General features: G+C 27.6%; 1 protein-coding gene across 4 annotated transcripts in view; it reads left to right on the top strand.

The window, feature by feature from the left end:
- The window catches only part of hth (Meis homeobox homothorax), a 533,594-nt gene that overhangs the window by 138,880 nt on the left and 373,505 nt on the right, over positions 1-21,209 (top strand). For all 4 annotated transcript variants that reach the window (XM_088189405.1, XM_088189407.1, XM_088189406.1 and 1 more), the window contains exon 7: positions 11,996-12,122. In XM_088189405.1, the coding sequence (XP_088045531.1) occupies positions 11,996-12,122 (127 nt within the window). The remainder of the gene's footprint in view (positions 1-11,995; positions 12,123-21,209) is intronic.

The following is a 21,209-nucleotide window of genomic DNA, read 5'->3' on the forward strand; positions in this document are numbered from 1 at the left end:
CTGAGAAGAGATAATTGTTTTTTGCGCTTTCCTATTGGTCAAAATTCGGTTTATATGTTCTTCACTTGATTCTTACTCATTTAAAATCATAACATTGTAAAAAAAGTCGTAAATTAATTTGTACTTATCCATACTTTTTCATAGCGTTTTCATTGTAACGAAGACTGATCTCAGTATAACGAAATATTTTGATCTGAATTTAAGAATGCTGTTTCAACTTGCACACTATTTCTCCGAATTCAGTTCGTCCTCAAACTTTTTTTATAAAACATTTTCTCAACAAATTTTATTGTGTTTATTACAGTATCTTTAAAATGGACAAAAAACAATCTGTCAATCATTCAGTTAAGTTTGAGATGCTTCCCCTGAGCGGTGAGATACTTCCCCTTTCGCTCTCTCGCGTGTTAAGTGATGAGAGTGAGAGAGATAATGAAGCTTAGTGTTTCGCGAACTAAGATAGAACGAGTAACTCGGTTCAATTTCAATATGCGCGTAGGCGTCCTATGGTTAACACGCATATCGTGCGCTGCATCGTGGTCACGTGGTCAAGTTATAATACCACATGCTTATCGTGGACTTCAACAGACTCTTACTGACATCTTTGAATATTTTAGGGCACCAAAAAGGATTAATTATATTTTTAATAGTATGTTATTCTAACATATATCGTTATTATATTTTTTTTCATATAAAATTAAATAATTAAAAAATTATTAGTGGTACTTGAGTTTGTTAAAAAAAATCTTATGTATTTTCCTAGATCGGTTTATATAAATGTCACACGATAACGAATTCTTATTTAGAATCGATGGCGACAAATTCTAGGATAGTCACAGATGTGGTGTTCGTATTCTGAAGTATCATTTTTATGCCTTATGGCATTTTTCAAAAGCCGACAAAGATTTTGCGTAAATTGAATATTTACGACTGAAAAGTTTTCACTGATATTGTATTGGTGAGTTCCTACACAAACTTTTATAATTATCAGTAGCGTAATTTTAATAATAAGACAATTTAAAAATTGCGATTATTTGGCACATTTTTCGATCGCGCGCAAATATGCCGGCTGTACGTGACAAAAGCCGCCGTCCATACGTCTTAATATGAAATTTGCGACAGTGTGGTCGCTTACTCGAAGTCCTAGGTCTTGGCTGACTTCAGTTGTAACTTCGGTTCGGACAACTTCGAGAGAGTGTAGTGCAGGCATAATATAGTAAATTATTACAAAATGCTGGCTATTTAAAAAAATAAAAAAAATACATAATAGCTCCGATAAAAAAATCGCACAGAGAGCAAAAATGTTTTTTGACATATTTATGAAATACATATGGAGCTTATTAATAAATCTATATATAATTTGCAAAACATGTCTTATTTTTATGTATAGATTTTTTAAAACTGCTTTCCAAAGAAATGCGATTTTTTTTTAACATGTGACGATTGAAACAATAAAATCATTTTTGTAAAAATGTTTTAGTCTTTAATTTAGCTAATATTAAAACATACAATTTTCATATATCTCTCTAATACAGATAATATATGTGACCTATAGAATCAATATCACATTTATATTGTTTGAGTCTATTTGTATTAAATAGTATTAAATTTTATGTAAAATGTTTATTTTAATATATTTTAACTTTGGACCTTTTATTACATAGCTATGGCTGATAAAATCGATTTATAAAGGAATCGATAAAATAAACAGTGGTGCCATAGAAACAACTAATAAAACATTAAACCATAAGAAACAACTAATAAAGCATAAAAACGCGATTTTATTTATCGTGAAACGTCTGCATTAAACACCAGTAAGTAACTAACAACTTTCTTGGATTTTAAAATATAAATTTTATAGAAATTGATCTGCTTTACATTTCTGCATATGGACTTGTCAGTTATTAATTCCAGACGTCACAAATGATCGCATCAATAAATTTATTGTGTTATGGAAATCATTTTCAATTTGAAAAACATTGGTTTGGCATTGTGAAATTTTTTTTGTAAGAATTGCATATGGTAATTGCATAAAAATATGGTGTAAAGATTGGGAATCTAGTTAGATTATATCAAAAGCTTTTATTTCGTGAACAGAGTGTAATATCAATTTAAAAAAATACGTACCAGATGTTTTTTTGCATAAAATTTTATAGATTATATTTAATTTTTTAATGTAACTATCTCAACTGCAGATTTGTAAGGTATTGCAACAGAGTTAGTTGTAGAATTAATCTGATGGATAATATTCCGATTTATAAATCTTTCGATGATCCAAAGTGACATCTCGGCTTAATAAGGCGATGCAGACGAGTGCACCGTTACTAGGAACGCGTGCCTCGTTAATGTTGCACTTTTAACAGATTTCTGCACGCATTTCCCTGATAATAAATTACACACAGATCTAGATCAGTGGCATCATGCGTCATTAACGTTTATCGCAGAGAATCTCTACGTTTCGCTGTTTGTATGGACGCTGCCGTTTCCTAGCAAATAAATTCCGTTTAACTAGCTCGACGACTGATCTCAATTATTAGATACACTCATAAAAATATATTATTTAAAACAATAATTGAAAAACGCGAAAGCAATAAAAATCAAATCATCGATGCGTTTGTTGCGCCGTAAAAAAGGCAATGAAATCTCTTTAACGCCCCCCCTCGAGCGTATGAATATTGGAGCGTCTTTTGTAATTTACGGTAATGATGATTAAGTCTCGAGCGTCCATTAGTTAAGAATCGATTTAAAAGCAGGTAAACTAAAAGACGGACACCTGTTCGCCGTTAAAGCTCAAATCCTAATGGAGCGAGGTGTGTAAATATCGACTGTTCATATTCGCGGCTAACCTTATATTATATAGTGGAGATGAACAACAAAAAACACACGATGATAATCTCTTCTTCAAGAGGTAGAAGTTGAACGAGGCGTTCTTTGATTGCTATGTTATTTAAATGGCGACCGCAGCTATGTAATCATCTCGTTTTCTGGGCTGAAAAGACACACGTTTGCGTCGTTTTTATGTCGGGTAATTGATTAGGAGTGTTGTGTTGAGGATTTTTTGAGGGTTTTAAGCAGATGGCTCCGGAGTCGAATCGGTTGACTTTTTTCCCTCGCTTCTCTGTATTCGACCCTCGCCGGATGTCAACATGTCAACAGATGCGCGTTGGCAGCATTCGCCGAATTTAACTAGATAATGTAATGATCACAAAGTGAAGTGTCGTGTAACCCGGGGTTCGATCCTCGAAGGGATAGGCGCCATTAAACACCCCGTGGCAAGGTGACATCGATTTGTACGAGCTCGCAAATGCGAACCCTCAATGTATAAATAAACATTGCGATCAAATATATATGATAGTTGGAAAGTAATGATTGTACTTCAAATAAAAAATATAATAAAAATAGCAGTTGAAGATCATAACTATATTACAAAATAAGATTCATTCCATTTCTTTAAAATATATTATGGTTCAGTGTTTTTAGTGACAATTTATTTATCTTTAAATCAGCTATTATTTTCCGGACAGTATAATATTAACGCAATTCTCTTCGACTGTGCGAGAATATCCATCACTATTTTTCCTCGTGCATATCAGATTTTCATCAAAATTATTCACAAGCGCGAATCGTATCGTGTTTCGCGCCGCACACGTCGCCCCAGCATCTCGTCTCCCCATGGACCATATTCTCGGCGTATTTTCCATCATCTTATATGCAAAACAAAAAGCTGATGTATTGCGTGGCGCTATGCATATTTTACAATGCAATACTTGCAAGGCTTCGTCTCTCCGCAGGGACATAAAGAAGGGAATGAGAAAAATATGTTTTTATTTTCCGCGCTCGCACTACACACGAGACCACATTCTTATCAACAGAGTAAAATAACACCTAAAAAAATATGACGGAAGTACGAGAAACTGATCACGTTTTCGAACCGAAAACGATTTTAATATGCATACTGGAAAACTGGTTCTTTGATATCGGTCAGCCTAAATATGTGCGAAGACAGATCGTGGCGCCCTGTACCCAATCTTGGTTTTAATTAATTTCAACACAAAAAAATCTATGATATTCCGTTCATTAAACCAGAGCTTCTAAATCGATAAAATATTAAATTCATATCCTTAACATAATTATTATGCAATAAATACATTTTATTTACGCTGATCTTATCTGCGTATATATTATGAAGTGGTTTATCAATCATTAGAAAATTACATAGGCGACTCGAGTTCATATCCAGCTACTGTTTAACTCATGCACTATAGATAAATAATTAATAATTCAACTGGACCCGATATTCTAATCTCACAATCTAAAAAACCCGGTCGTAACTTTTTTCATCACTTCTAAGCGGGTAATACATCATATACATTTTTTCAACTGAACGTATATTATATTTAATATTTTTTAATTACCGCCCAGCCCCTTTCTCATGATTGTATATGTATATATATGGTGTTTTTTTATAGTATGTGTTTATAAATATATTTATTATAATCCATTATGTGTTCATCAAATAAGAAACACCTGGTTTTTCATATGATTTATCGCGAGCCTCTGTTGATTTAGCCTTAATCAAATTAGTGCTTATTGTCTCACTTTATGAGTGCGTGTATGTGTGTGAAATAATTATTGTATATTATCCGCGACATGGCAGGAATGATGGATGATGGAAAATTACAGATAGTGTCAATACGACGCTGAGTCTAGTCGGTTATAAAATTTATGGATCCCACGTCTGTCTGCTTCGTTTGATAATTCAATCTGATGCAGTAGTACTGCTTACTAGCTATAGTGGAGACTTTCGAATTTATTCTAACGAGACACTCATTTGACTGCTTAATTATGGCTTTTATTTATTGTCTATTTAGATTTGTAAAGTGACGTTTATTACGTTTTAAATACAATAATCAATAAATAATATTTGCACTGAATTATAAAAAATAATGAATATGAAAAAAATATATATAAATAATATTTTATGTATGTGGGTATTATTCACACATGCTTGGGCACGCGCGCTTTGAACAATAAAGTAAAGTTCAGGCTTGTGCGTCATTGATAAATTATTTTTTAAAACTAAAACTCAACTGAAAATTATATATATTTTATAAATAAATATCACAGCTTCATGCGTTACACAATGAAAACTGTGTTTATATATGTATGTATGTATATATAATAAATAAATATCTTAACTGAGTCTTATTGATATTTGAGCCATTAAAAATATTTTTTGTCAATTTGACATTTAATATATTTGCAATGAAGTCAATTTCTGATTCGATTTAAAATATTATATTATAAATATTTTTATATCACGCTGTATAAATCCTTATACGGATTCTCCAACGCTCATATACATAGTTCCGTTAGGCTCGCCTATACATTTTATAATATCATAAAATTGTTAACGATAATTGCGCTTAATTGAAAAGTGTCATAAAAGGCTCCACAGCTTCCGAACGATTCTGTTCGTTGTGCCAGAGCGCTTTTCGGTTCACGTTTGTGCGTTTTTCATTCCCGACCGATGATGCAGAGCCTTCTTCGTGTATAGCACTAAAAAAAATCCATATAAAATTCTTAATGAAGATTTCTGCTACCGGTAAAAGAGGCGTTCTAAATCATAATTTACTAACGAACTCTCCTCTTTTATTATTTTACCACGTTAATGAATAATAAAACGTCGACGTGGACGCAACATTGAGTGTGTTATATTATTATTATATATTTTATATAAGAGGGGTGGGCGATTAATCAAAAAAAGTGCATCGCATCAACAATGCCTGCCCACGAGACGTAAATCAAAATTTATCGTTTGTTTTGATACGATATTTCACGACGATCGGGATGTTGGCTTCTTGCATTCCGTGCGTTTGCAACGCGCGATAATTTATGAAGACGTCTCGAAATTAACGATCGTCATTGTTTGACGAGGCGGCCGTGCAAATATTTCAACAACAGCTTTTCCAATCTTAAAGAATTTATTTATAACGTATAAAGACAAAAAAGAGCGTCGATTTCACACACGATGATTTATCGACTATTAATGGTTTGCGCGGACTGAGAGCTGTGATAGAATTTTTACGACCCGCAATAAATTGTCTATTAAAATAAAACAACTCTTTTCTATAATAAAATATCCATTGCTACTGATCTCATAAGGTATTTTATACAGGAAGCTCAACATCAATCACTAAATATATATAATTTATATTACGATTCAATATACACAATAATTCGTAAAAAAAATATTTTTCATATAATTATAGGATTAGATTATTTAAGTTATAATCATTTACTATGTATTGATGGCTGAAATGAAAGTGACTTTGCTTCTATGATTCTGATAAAAAAATCAGTTCTCTAAAGTAACAAGTAATCTAAAAAAGGCGTTTGAAAAAAATTTGTTTGAAAATGTCTACGAGGAACGTAATTAACTAAAGCGTGGGGTCTAATAGGTTTGTAGACAAGATAAGGAAAATTCTCTACTATTTGCACGAATAAATATAAGTATTAAACTAAATTCAAGATACAGAAATTTAAAACATTTTAATATAAATGAAATAAAGTAATTTTATCTTAAAATTATTATGAACAATGTTCCTTGATAAAAAAATATAAGATTTTTTATTCCTGCAGTTCTATCAAATAGGATTTAATTTTCAACTAAACAGCTATTTATAAATATATAATTATCATCTGTAACAAATTACATTTTTATTATTATTAAATTAAACTAAACAATGTTTTACAATAAGTAAGAGTTTTTTAAAAACGTTGTTTATTTGCATTAAAAATATTAAAAAAATATTTACTCAATTGTGAATATTGTGATAGATAATAATAAACAAAGTGATATATTAGCTCTAAAAATTGTTACAAAAACTGCTTATTTACATATGCTCATATTATATAATGATAAATTATTAAGTCGCTAAATTTATAGCTTTGTATAAATTTAGCTTTTATATATACATATATTTCTTGTGATTGTAGTAAAAAACTTTACTTATAAAGAAATAATGTCAAATTATAAAACTGCCTTTTCAGCTTATTGAATATTTATAGCAAAACATTATAATCAAATTATATTTAAAAATTATAAAATAATTATTTTTATATGAAGTGATTTAATTCTTAATTCTTAACCGTTTATGTGGCAGAGTAACTTTTCGTAATACGTAATGGAAAAGAAGCACATTAATATTAGCTATTTAAGTGGTAATAAATTTTAACATTTCTTTATGGGTGACTCTTGCAATATTATTTCGTAGCGTAAGTGAGTTTTCATAAGAGTGGCTCTTAACAATACGGTCGCGAAGCGACTAAGCCTCGTAAGTGGCTCGCGGCATTAGAAAGGTTAATATTTCATATTTTATATTTAAAAATAAATATGTTATTCCCAAAAAAAGTAACAAAAAAAACCAATTTACAATTAAAAATTATTCATAAAAATTTAACCAAATGACATATTGCATTTTTATGCAACAAAAAATCATAATACTATATAAAAAAAGCAGTTGTGCGAAAAATATGTGTATTTTTTATTTTAAAAAACTTTAATAAATATAATTTCAAGTCTAAAACTCAGTTATAAATTAATTTAATATTTAATATCACAATCTTAAATATTTTTTTTTAAACAAAAAATCATATTTATAAATCTGAAGCTAAAAAAATGTATGTAGTTATTTAATTATAAATATTGTACATTTTCTGTTTTTTTTTTTTAATTTATTATTGATCATAAAAATAGTTACATTTATACTCACATTATATTATAACAATGCAATATAAAATATTTCATTAAAGCAAAAAATTATGTTTATAAGAAAAAACCTAAAAAATAGTATGTTGTGATTTATTATAAATATTTAATTTTTTTGTTTTAAAAATTATTAATTAAATAAGTTAAAATAAATTCACAATTTAACATTTTGTCAAATCAAAAAAAAAAAAACAAAACTTTTTTATTTAATTCCAAATATTTAACTTTTCCTATTTTTTTTTTAAATTTAACACAATATTGAACCTAATGTTAAGTTAAGAATTAATTTAATCCTTAAGCACGCAAGAATAAAAACTATTTTGTCAAAGTAAAATAATTATATTTATTAAATGTAACCTAAGAAATACCGTTTTGTAAAAAAATATAAACAGTGGTTTTATATCACATTTTATATTTAAAAAATTAATAATCAATTATAATCTATCATGAAAATGCAATAAAATTAAATTTTGATAATTTTGTCAAAGTAAAAAATCATATATTTAAATTAAACCAAACCTAAAAATACAGCTTAGTAAAAAAATATATGTAACAATTTAATTCTAATATGCAACTTTTCTATTTTTTAAAAATTAAATATAATTTTCAATCTAAAGCTGAGCTAAGAACAAATTTAATCATTAAACATGTAATAAAAAAAATACTTTTTTGTCAAAGAAAAATAATTATAATTATTAAACAAAACCTAAAAAATACCGTTTTATAAAAAAATATATCACATTTTATATTTAAAAAATTCATAATCACATATACAATAATATTTTTCCCAAAACTAAGTAACAACTAAATTTAATAGTTACAAATGCAATAAAAAATATTTTAAAGAGTATTTTGGCAAAACAAAAATATTTTATTTATAAATCAACCAAAAAGTACTCCTTACTAAAAATATATATATTTAGTGAATTAGATCTGAATAATATTTTTTTTATTTAAATATTATAGAGATCTCAAAACTAAGCTACAAATTAATTTAATATGCTGGTTACTGTCAACATCTATAATAAAAAATGACTTGAATAAAACACAACATAAAAACACTGTTTTATAAAAAAATATACATGTAACGATTTAATTCCAAATAATGCTTTTTCAATTATGTGTTAAGAAAATTATTAATTAAATTAAATATTGACCACAAAACCAAGTTAAATATAAATTAAAAAATACAATAACAATGCAATAAAAATGACTGAAAAATGGCAAATTTAATAATATACAAATATATATATCATCAAAATTCAATAAAAAATGTTTTTCGCGTATTTTTTCGAATGAAAAAAATCATATTTATTAAACGAAACCACATTAGATATATTTAATGATACATATTGAAGCAGCATTTATATATAAAGTTGGTTGTATAATTTTGTATAAAAAAGTATGAAAGTGTGAGTATATTTTATTTTTAAATAAAACGCTTTGTGTTCAATTTGGGTATGGATGGTTTATATAATAATAAAATATATTTAAATATAATTAATACAAATAAAAATGATTGAATTCTTTTGTTTATAACTGGAGGATCTGATTGTCGACCAATAAAAAATCAGTATTTAAATATAACACAAAACGGCCGTTAGCAACGTAACGATAGTTTTTTCTATTTTTTCGCGTGTGTTGTTCGAGTTGATTGGATAATATTCGGTTTGCAAATTAACTGGGTATGTTTTAACTATAAAAATTAAATAATCATATACATAATACACGTAAGGATTATCAGTATACACTGATTAAACTATATAATCAGTTATAAATCATTCTTTGTAACGACATCTTAACGGGCTTCGATACCGAAAAGTGAGTTTTTAATTTGCATTACATAAATCTTTGCTTCTGATTTAACGCATATATTCGTTGGATTTGACTGGACATAATTATAAGAATTGCAAATAAACCAACTACATTTTAAATGTTACATTTAACGTATATTTATCTTTAATTGCCAAATCACTGTGTTTGTCATATAATATTTGATGCTAGAAAATCAGTAGTAATTTTGTTAGAATAACTGTGATATATTATCCATATAATCAAATACTTGCACTCTCATAATTTGAGTTTTTTTTTATAGTGTCTATAATTACAAGTGCCACATAATAACACTGTGTAAAAAATGCACTGTGATTATAACATATTATTTCACTGTTTATTTAATTGCACTAGCTAGTATAAAATTTACTTTATTTTTGCTGAGTCTATATGTTTTTTTCGTTAAATTTCTCTCCCCGAATCAAAATTCCCACCGTAAGCTTTCATCGTTTGACCCGTAGACACAGCTCGTCATCATTTTTGAGAAGCGTGATTTAAAATTCTAAACGCGCGTGTCCTTGTGCCGAGACCTTGCTTTGTGAAATGGTCGCCGTTTGTGTACACGTTAATAAATTAAAGTGAATAGCTTGTATATAAGTATATATATCTATATAAAAAAAACACTCATGGGCACGTAAAAAAGTGTGACAAAGAGAGTGATGATCCGTCGTCGCTATACTATGTTTATTTTTTGAAACACTGTGTATTCAATGTAATGTAATATAACCGTGAATGCTTTTTTTATAAACCGCAATACGTGTCTTCATTATTTTTTTTAAAGATGGCATAAATCAACTTGAGGCAAATTTAGCTATTATAGATAATTTGAATAATCATGTATGCGAGAGGAGAGGAAAGGTGGATTTTTAGAAGCAGTAAATGTTATTTTCACTGTTTTGAATACGGACATAACTCTTGATGCCTCTCTCGCCGGCGAAACAATGGCATTCGCGAGGTCCCAACAAAGACGCAAATTGATTGTGCGATCGAGCAGAACCAAACCATAAGCTTGTACATCAGCCAGAACGAGATCGCCGAAGAGCAGAATAGATTTATTGTCGGTAAATGACTTATCATTCGGAACATGTAATTCCTGCCATATTTATTATGCCTCGGGTAACGGTAAGACCGTTTCGATAATACACAATACTTCAATTGTCTCGTATTGGTAGTGTGCATATAGTATGAGTTTTTTCCGTTGTTAAATTATTTATTTATGCCTCGGCAATCGTGACGTGCACTTTTGTTTTCTATCGTGATCAATGAAACTTTATTGTGGCTTTGTCGGAGCTTTCGTTAATTTGTCGGATTAATAATACCGTGCTTTGTGATCGTTCGCGGTGGATACCTCTTTGATTTGTATTACTGAAAGCCCTTTGAACTGAATCACCTTCGGGCGGTTTGCCACAACGGTAAAGATCAGAAGGAAAACTGCGAATTGTGTATGGAAATGGGGTTATACATACATAGGTACAATTTTAAACAAGCGTTGTGATTTATATTTCATTCAAATATAAGTTACAATAATTTTTAGTGACTAGAAAAAAACACATATTCGGGTTTCGTGCTTGCTCGTGCGTCGAATTCTTTCATATCTATTTCGTTTAATTTTAATAAAATATTTATTTTATCGTATTTAAATATTATATTTCTACTTTTTAATTATTATATATTATGATCGATCAAAAAATGACATCATAAGATTCTGACTAAAAGTAGATATTTTATTAAAAATTATTAAAAAAAAATTGTGTGTTTGACTGAGAAGATTTTTAACAAAACATTACAATAGAGATCAACGATATTAAAAAAATGACAATAGATCATCTGCCATAATCTAAAGATCATTTGTACAAATAAATATGCATTTTAATATTATACGTTGCTTTTTAAATAATGTTTACTTAATTATAAACTTTAATTCAGTTATGTGCATTATTTCATAAATTAATAATAAACATTTTATATATAAACTCAACCTCTTTACCTTCTCCTTGCATATAGTCTCATCCTAAATTTAAGATAATATACTTGCTAATGAAATATTCTTCATCAAGCGATTGCAAAAAGCTTATTCACATGCTCACAAGTCAATCCTAAAATTTAATGCCTAAGATTTCAAGATAATACTAATAGCATTCCAATGCGTGTTAATTACACGGTTGTCAATCTTTTCAACGATATAATCGTATACAACTTCACACAAAGTAAAACGTTTTAGGGAGAGCTATAATATTTACATATTTAACAAAATTTGAATACGATCTAATGTGATTCACATTATAGATATGCAACTATCTCAAAATTTAAGTTTAACGGTGCTTTTTATTTTAATTTAAATTTGTATAAGTAAAATTGGCTTTTATTTATATTTGTATTTTTTATATTTTCCAGCGGCCACCGTCGTCGTCGTTGTCATACGGAGGTGCGGCAAACGAAGATGTCCGTTCTCCCGGTTCCGGAGGAACTCCAGGCCCATTACCACACCACCCCCCGCAGACACTCGACGCCCCTGATCCAGGTAAATTTGAGTCTATTAATTTCCTCGCCATAGTTTTATAATAATATACGAACGACCGGCGCCCGAGATTTATGATTGATGGCGTTATGTGCATGGGAGGTGTGCGCTGCGGCATAAACGTCCGGATTATGCCTCTATGGCACAATCGTCCTGAATATATGGACCATTGTTTGCAAATCGACGATTGTATCGGAGATTTGATCGAGATGCGTGCAGAATTCATACACATAGTAGCATCAGTGTGCGACGATGGCTAATCTCGGAATGTGCTCGTTAGGGACAATTCTATCGCGCGATCGTCTGGGAAGAATATTCTAATTATGTTTTAGAATAAATAGAGTAAATCATTAAGCGGTCATATATATAGTCTTGTTTCAAGATTAATATATTATAGATATGTATATATACATATATACATATATCTTTAAAGTTAATGTTTATACAATCGAAAAGAAATAAGATATTTTTAAATGAACTAAAGAATTGTAGAAATTGATTTGATTTCAATTAGATGCAACCAGGGCTTTTTTTTAAACTAAAAAGTGACGAAACATACTTATTGACAAGCATTTTACTAAAGAAAATTATGTTCAAAAATTATTTAAATTAAATTTATAGCAGCTTTTCCTATGCCACAAGGTGCTTAAAAAATTAAACAATTTTTTTATGAGAGATTTATTTATTTTAAAATTTATTACTATGAGGGTATTTATCAAAGGGTATTCAAACCTAATTTTGGTCAATAGGAGTGCGCAAAAACAATTATCACTTCTTAGAAGTCAAAAATTCACGTCAAAAGCAATAAAATCGTGTCGGCGCCGTCGCAGTGGGAACGCTCGGTAACGAGCGTTCCCACTGCGATGGCGTCGGCACGATTTTATTGCTTTTGACGTGGATTTTTGACTTCTGAGAAGGGATAATTGTTTTTGCGCACTCCTATTGGTCAAAATTTGGTTTAGATGTATTTCATTTGATTATCACTCATTGAAAATCGTAGTATTGTAAAAAAATCGTAAATTAAATTGTAGCTTTTTATCTATCCATACTTTAAATAGCTTCTTATCATACTAATATTGCCATATTTTCTGTCGTCGTTTCAGTTATCGTTGTGGTATTTTTTTAGTGGGACCTGCGATTGAAAAATAACCGAAATCTTAAAGGTTAATCTTTTACACTTAAAAAAAAAAAAAAAAAATCCGTCATATTTACGTAAAAATAGAGAAATAAAATGTTACACAGATTGTCAATCGATTTTTAAACATCAAAAGTACCGTAAAAAAATGGTGTCGGAACGCCGTTCCACCGCGTTACATAAGAAAAAAGCCCTGGATGCAACTATCAAAATACACATAAAATTTTGCCAGTACGATTAGTAAGTTTTCTAGAAAAAAAATGAAATACAATATAAAGGAACTTTTTTCAATCCTAAGATTATTAAATGGCACGAATATAAACAGTGCATATTCATCTTTACAAATTAGGTTAAAAAATCGACATTTATTGTAAAAATCTGTACCCTAAATATTTTATTAAAAATACAAACAAGCATTGAAAAAAATTAATGAAAAATACCATCAATAATATTTTGATGTACTAAAATCTATTAAAATAAATAAACACAATTTTTCGCAGTTATATATGATACATTTTTTTAGAACAGCTTCAATTTATTTTTTGTATGCATTTTATTATAATTAAATAAAATGTATTACTATTGGGATATAACGGTTTTTGAGGACACGATAACTGCAGTAGTTTTAATCATATCATCATTAAACTTTTCTTAAAAATATACCTTGTTTCTGTTTCAATTATTTTTCTATGAACTTTTTTGAAAAATTTATATTGTAAATATTTCGGCTTTCATTAACCAGACTCGTGCTATATTATTATATAAATTCGTAACTTAGTAAAAAAAACTTAAAAATGTTTTATAATAGAAATTGAAATAAAAAATGTTTTTAAGGACATCATTAATTGTCATTTAACTTTTTTTAAATCATACCTTAATTTTGATTCAATTATATATCTGAAAAAATTATATTGTAAATTATTTTGGCGTAAAATTTTCGTTAGCCAATCTCATCTTTCAACTTGTTCTTAAATCGCGTCTTATAAAAATTAAAAACTCCGTTTAAAAAGGTTGTAAAAAAAAGTAGTGTTCATAAGTGTATTATAATAAAAATTGAATTAAAAAAAGTTTCTATTATATAACATTTTTCGCTCATTTGGTGAGATAGTTTTGATTATATTGTCATGAAAGTTTTTTTAAATTTACCTTGTTTTTGTTTCAATTATTTTTCTGCAAACTTTTCTGAAAAATTGATAGTATATCTTTGTTAGCAAAACTTCTTTCACAAACGTTTTTTAATAGATTTTCTGTTTTTAAAAATTGGATCTTGCTTGTCTTGAAATATTCATTAAAAATTATGGTTATTAAATAAAATTAAAACAATCGTAGCTCAGTTAAAAATATAGAAAAAATTAAATAAAGAGGTCAAAAACGTTCTCTAATAGATTAAGAATTAATTTATCTGTTAATAAAACTAAATGTATGTTTATTAATTATAAAAATGTGTTAGATGATAGTACCAAAATAGTAATAAATAACTCTAATATAGAAATAGTGGATAATATAAAATATTTAGGAGTAATTGTTGATACAAAATTAAACTTTAAAGAACATTGTAATTACATATTAAAAAAAATTAGTAGAAAAATAGGTTTATTATCTAGATTAAGAAATATATTAAGTATAAATACAAAAAAATTAATTTACAATAGTATAATATTGCCCCATTTTAATTATTGTGCAACACTATTAAATATGTTGAATAAATTAGATAAACAAATGTTGCAAAAATTACAAAATAGGGCAATGAGAGTAATCTTAAATAAAAATAGATTAACTAATTGTAAAAGTATGATTGATAGATTAGAATGGTTGAATGTTCAAGAAATATTGAGTATGAATGTTTTAGTATTTATATATAAGTTAGAAAATAATATGTTACCACACTATTTTAATAAGTATTTAATAAGAAATAAAGATGTACATAAATATAATACTAGAAATAGAGAAAATTTAAAGATAATTAAGTATAAGAAAACGAGTACGGCTAGGGGAATTATGTACGGAGGTTTTAATTTATATAATAGTCTTCCAAGAGAAATCCGAAACAGCAAAAATATAACGGGTTTTATAAATGGAATAAAAAAACACCTTCGTACATATAGAAATAAAATATTATAATATTAAGTCTTTATTATTGTATATTTTTTCTTTCTGTTATGTATTTTTTATATATTTTTATATATGTTTACTAAATTTGTTAGATGTAAAGATTAGCTATTAAGCTAAATAAATTAATAAAATAAAAAAAAAATAAAATAAATATAACAGTATTTTAAGAAACGATAATAATCGTAGTTTTTATCAGATAATCGCTATTCTCAAAAATATACCTTGTAAATATCTCGGTCAAGTTTGTTATTATTTTTTTTTCAGCTAAAAAATATAAATTTTCAACAATTTTTTATTTTTATTAATATTTATTACATTACATATTTTAATTGATATTATTTACATTTAGAGTAACACAAGGAGCTTATTTATTTTTATGATTTAGAATTAGTATTTTCTTTCTCTTATAAAATTTTGATTTTTTAACATTCGTAGTTGTATTTTTTCGGAACTAAAATTTTTTTCGTATTTTATCATATACTCAACACACTATGTAAATGCTTATTTTATAAAATAAATAATTAACAAGTAAAGTATTGAATTAAAAATATACTTTGTGTTATGGTTTATCAATAACCGCGAATAAGTATTTTCTGTAATTATGTTGTTTAAATATGTACCATCCATTATATGAAAAAATTAATCAGTATAAAGTCAAAGCAAATGTATTGAAAATCGATCTCTGAATTGAAATATTAACCTAAATTTTTAAAATAAATATGTTTTTTTATACAACTCTGCTGAAAAATATGCGAAATCTAAATAAAATAACAAGACAATTAGAAAAATTCAGACGCGTTTAAAATTATATTGTATTTATTTGATAACATAGTTTTGTTTATGTTTTATGGTATTTTTACAGATTTTTAATGCCACTTCAAAATTCATAATTTATCAATTAGTTGTTTAGTTAAATAATGATTATATTACTATTGTTTTCTAAAGTTTCGTTAGTTAATTGAATATTTAACAAGATGCGTAAATCATATTTTTTTTTGTATTTTTAAACCATTATCACGAGTTCCATAGTCTGGCGCCTTTGACTCTTGATCTTTTTATCTGGAAGCAACAGATACTGCGGCGGAAGTTTTGCTTTCGGATTATGTTATGACACGATATTTTTATACCATTGCTTCTGTATCGCGATCGTTCAATGACTCGACATCGACACAATATTTCAAGGCAAATCGAATTCGGCAATGTCAATTTCGACATTGTCGGCAAAGAAGCGGCAATGCTCGAGGCGCGACGTCAGTTGTTTGACAAAGACATCTATCTGATTCACAGCTGTCAAAACAGTGTCTTATTTGATCCAACTCATTGTCTCAGACAACTGCCATGACTTGGTACATGTTTGCCAGTTTGCTCTCTCTGTGTATAATCGGTTCAGGATTAGACGTACGTTGATAAAGGTCGCACACTCAATTTGACATAGTTATTTTTTTGACACCTGCTAACACACGGTCGAATGCGAAAATATGGCGAATTTCTTAATCTATGTCACTTCAATTATGTATATATATAATAATGTTTCTGCGGTCGTTTTACTCTCCAGCGCCACTTTAACAGATCTATTTGAGTTGTGTTGTTATCATTTCTGAGGATGTTTACTTAGACATTTTAAACTGCTACTAAACACATATTAGTAATCTTTCGCTTTATTGCCGTCACGACCGTGTATGTTTAAGATTTTTACAACAGAGCTCTCTGTATTGAATCGTCTAGTTACAGCTCGTGAGAGACTATTATGTATTTTCAGCGTTGCTGTTATTTATTTGCTCTGAATGTTCTAAACCCAATATCGTGCGAACATTTGCGTCAATTTACAACGATTAATAACACGCTGTTTAATATTTGACAATATTGACTCACGCGGAGTTGCATTTAAATTGTTATTTAAACCTAAACTTTAATTTTTGGGCGTAAGAGCTTGATTTACGCTTTTTTTAAGAGTCGTGACTTATGAGTGAAATTATATTAATTAGCGATTTATTTATTTTCGAGCATCGTAATTGCTGTTTATGTACGTTTAGCGCTCTAATTATTTCTATATATACAAAAGTGCTTCGCTCAGCACGACACGAATGTAAAAAAAAGAAGATGAAGATATAAACGAACGGCATAACGATTCGGCAATTACCAAATTAAGCAATTATCGCTTGCTTTTATTAAGCGTACGACCATAAAGCGTTATTGTAATGATCGCCCGGTTATGACTGAAAAAAAATATTTATACGTATAAATATTATTTTAAAAACACGAGCTCTCATTGCTTTTATCGCGGTCGTTAATTTCGCGATTTGTTACAAATAAAAGTCGGCCTGTTTGTCAAGCGTGACTCTCGGTATGATTTATTCGGTGCTTCATTATCAAAACGTGTACATACGTATACTTTATGTGTGTATGCATATAGCGTAATAATATTGTAAAATACACACATAAAGTTGCGCGGGTAAGTAGTGATAAGAAGGAGGAAAGATTTATGGGATTTTTGGCAAATGAAAAGTGAAGCGGCAGTTGTCGAATCAAACGCCGATGATATTTATGAAGCCATTTGTGTCAGTTGCTTTAAGCGCCACTTGACTTATGGGCTCGGTCACTGGTGAATTATTGAACGACTCGTAATGGATTGTTAATTGGACACTTTTAATTTGTATGCAAGGGTCGGTGTTTGTTTATGGTCGCGTCTTATCAATCTTATCACTGTGCGCATACGTCATTCGCGTGTGGGAATTTCGTTTACGAGTACAGTTAGAAATTTGTCACGATTCAATGTTTACGATGGTAATGTAATGCACATAATGTAATTGACGCGAATCAAATATAAATAAATACAAAAGCATAGGTTATCATAAATATACATATACTAATGTACACTCACTAGACTTTCAGACCAGTCTGATTACTTTTATATTATAATATTATTATAAACTATAAACAAAACGTCAGTAGATTCCATATAAGAAAAAAAATATTATTCAGTTCCACTTAAGTTAGTTAACCCATTATCATCCGTCCGTCAAACTTTGAACCGAGACGGGGTCGCCAACCCCCGCGTTAAGTTATCATTGTTTACTTCATTTGCGTCATTATAATTACACATTAAAATAATTTTTATTGAGGCGTTCGAGCGTTAATAGATATTATAAAAAATAAATAACATCACAAATATATCGTTATAACATTATATAACACGAATAAAGTACGCGTTTAATGATCCGTCGCTTTTTATGGAGTGTTGAATTTTATCCATTCTTAACGACATTTTAATATACTTTATATTCGGCGAAATTTTTGTTGTTGCTTTGAATATTATGCAGATGCGATCAACGTTAATTAGAGTTGCGAATAATCGTTACTATAATATAATAGTTGTTTTAAAGAATTTGCGAATCGTTGAATTGATAGAAAATGTGTAAATCATCGAGATGTCACGTTATTTGTATTACATATTTTGCGAAAATATGGCTTGAAATAATATTGGTTTTAGGAATATAAAAATGGCAGCTGTATTATTATACAAGGCTCTTTGTTGGTCACTGAATTTTTTTGGATCGGCTGCGTTGCATAAAAAATGTTGGATTAATAGAATTTCTAATTATTTTGCACTTTAGTGTAATATCTAACTCTTTTAATTTGGGATAAATATATGTTTAATATATTCACTATTATATTATATTGTAAGATGATGAGCCTTATTTTTTATGAGCAATGTTTCTGTTTGAGATTTTTTTTCAAAACTGTTGTTTTGCAAAGTACTCCAGAATCACTATTTATTAAATTTTATGTATAATACATATTTAATTTATGTTTTTAAGTCATAAATCAGATTAATTTTTAATTATGAAAATGGTTCTAAGCTTTTTTCTTACTTAAAATATTACTTTTTTAATTTTATTTTTAATCTGGATCTAAATATTTAATTTTAAATAAATCCAATAAGTAGAATGTATCATTGTATGCATATATTATTTTTTTAGTATTTTGTGTTTATTACGCTTTTGACTTAAGGTAATTCTTAATATTGTCTTGATGTATGTAAATCTAAAATTCATAGTTGAATTTAAGTCTTGTCAGATGTTTTATTGATCATTAAGTTTATATTTTTTTTGCACCAGCAAGACTTACTATCTTTTATGTATTTTTTCAGTCAATTGAATAATTGTAAAATACAGTTATATATTCTGCTACAATTTAAATCTTGTTAGATAGTAAGACTTATTTTTTTTTTTTTTGCAAATAACAGTGTTAAGTTTATAATTTTTTTAACAAACAAATTTAATATTGTTTTTAGTCTTGTATTAAATAATTATAAAATTCACATTTATAATTGATTCTTGAATTAAAATATTTTAAGATTATCTAAGCCATAATTGCAGCAAAAATTTTTTTTCTCAAAGTTATTTTTAAAAAGTGATTTTATAAAGTACTTGTAGTATCATTATTAATTGACACTTGTACATGTGTTAAGTTTAAAAGTCATCAATCTATATTTTTTTTAATTATTGCAAAGATACTTTGTTGGATAATTGATTTTTGTGCAGAAAATCATACTTTTTTATTTATCTAAAATCTAGATCTTACAATTTAAATGAATCTAATATGTAAAATGTATTATTGTGTCTAATAGTCCATTAAAAATGTTTAATATTTACTATTGATTATGTCAATTCTCAGTATTGTCTTGTTTAAATATATTCACAGTTATTACTGTTTTTAGAAATAAAATATTTTTAGATGATATTATTTTTTTAACTTATTTTTTTTGATAAACATCGTTATGTTTATACAATTTTTGTGGCAAAATTTATTTTTTCATTGCTTTTCTAAACTTTTGGTTATGCAAAATAATCATTATTAAAAGTATTTGTATTACTGATTTTTATAGATTATGATGTTACATATTATAATTAAATTTAGAAGTACGTAAATAAATATATATTCTACACTTAATTATAAAAATAATTTTGATAATTTTTTAGGAATATTTTTTATATTGATATAAAACTTACGTTTTTTACTTTATAAATACATAATGATAACGGAAAGCTTTCAATATTTGACTGTAAATCAATCCAAACTATAAAATATAACAATTTCAAAAAAATGCCATTAAAAATAATTTTCGTTTAGACCAAGTATGATATTTGTGTTTTTGGTTAAATATTTACTATTGGGCTAATAGTTTATTTATGTCAATTCTCAGTCATGACATTTATAGCGAATTAAGATTGAGAGCTTTCTATCAATGTTTAATTTTCAGTTTTAATTACTTTTTGGATTCAAATAATGAGCTTCGTTTAAGATAAACTTTTTTATGTAATTAAAAATTGTTTTTTTAAAAAAAAAACGTTTATTTTAATAACATGTATAATTTTACAGTATGTATAATATACACGTTACCAGTTAATAACCATTTTCATGCTTACGATTAGTTATTAGCTACAATTTGAAAGCTACAAAACGTTTGTGATTATATGTATTTAAGGAAAAATAAATAAAAAACTTTTACAATTTTAGCGAAAAAATAAAATACAGGAAAAGAAAACAATAAATTCACTGATAATTTGAGTACATTTAATTGCGTCTAAAGCAATTAGGGCTTTGCCATTTTGTGCTTGTATATTTAAATTTAATATTGTTTTTATTGTGGTCACTGATACACGACATTAGTGGGTTAGTGTAGTTTCGCGAAATATTTTTATAATATTTTCTAGTATGAAAACGTGTTCTTTAATTGTTAATGTTGAAGAACAATGTATGATTTTTAAGTCAATTAATAAATAAGCATTTTTTATAATTTTTTTAAGTCATATATTAAATTATATATTAGGATACATTGA

The sequence above is a fragment of the Plectrocnemia conspersa genome, unplaced genomic scaffold (assembly GCF_051122295.1).
Source record: "Plectrocnemia conspersa isolate PC_06_02 unplaced genomic scaffold, ASM5112229v1 ptg000008l, whole genome shotgun sequence".
In the NCBI taxonomy this organism is placed as follows: domain Eukaryota; kingdom Metazoa; phylum Arthropoda; class Insecta; order Trichoptera; family Polycentropodidae; genus Plectrocnemia; species Plectrocnemia conspersa.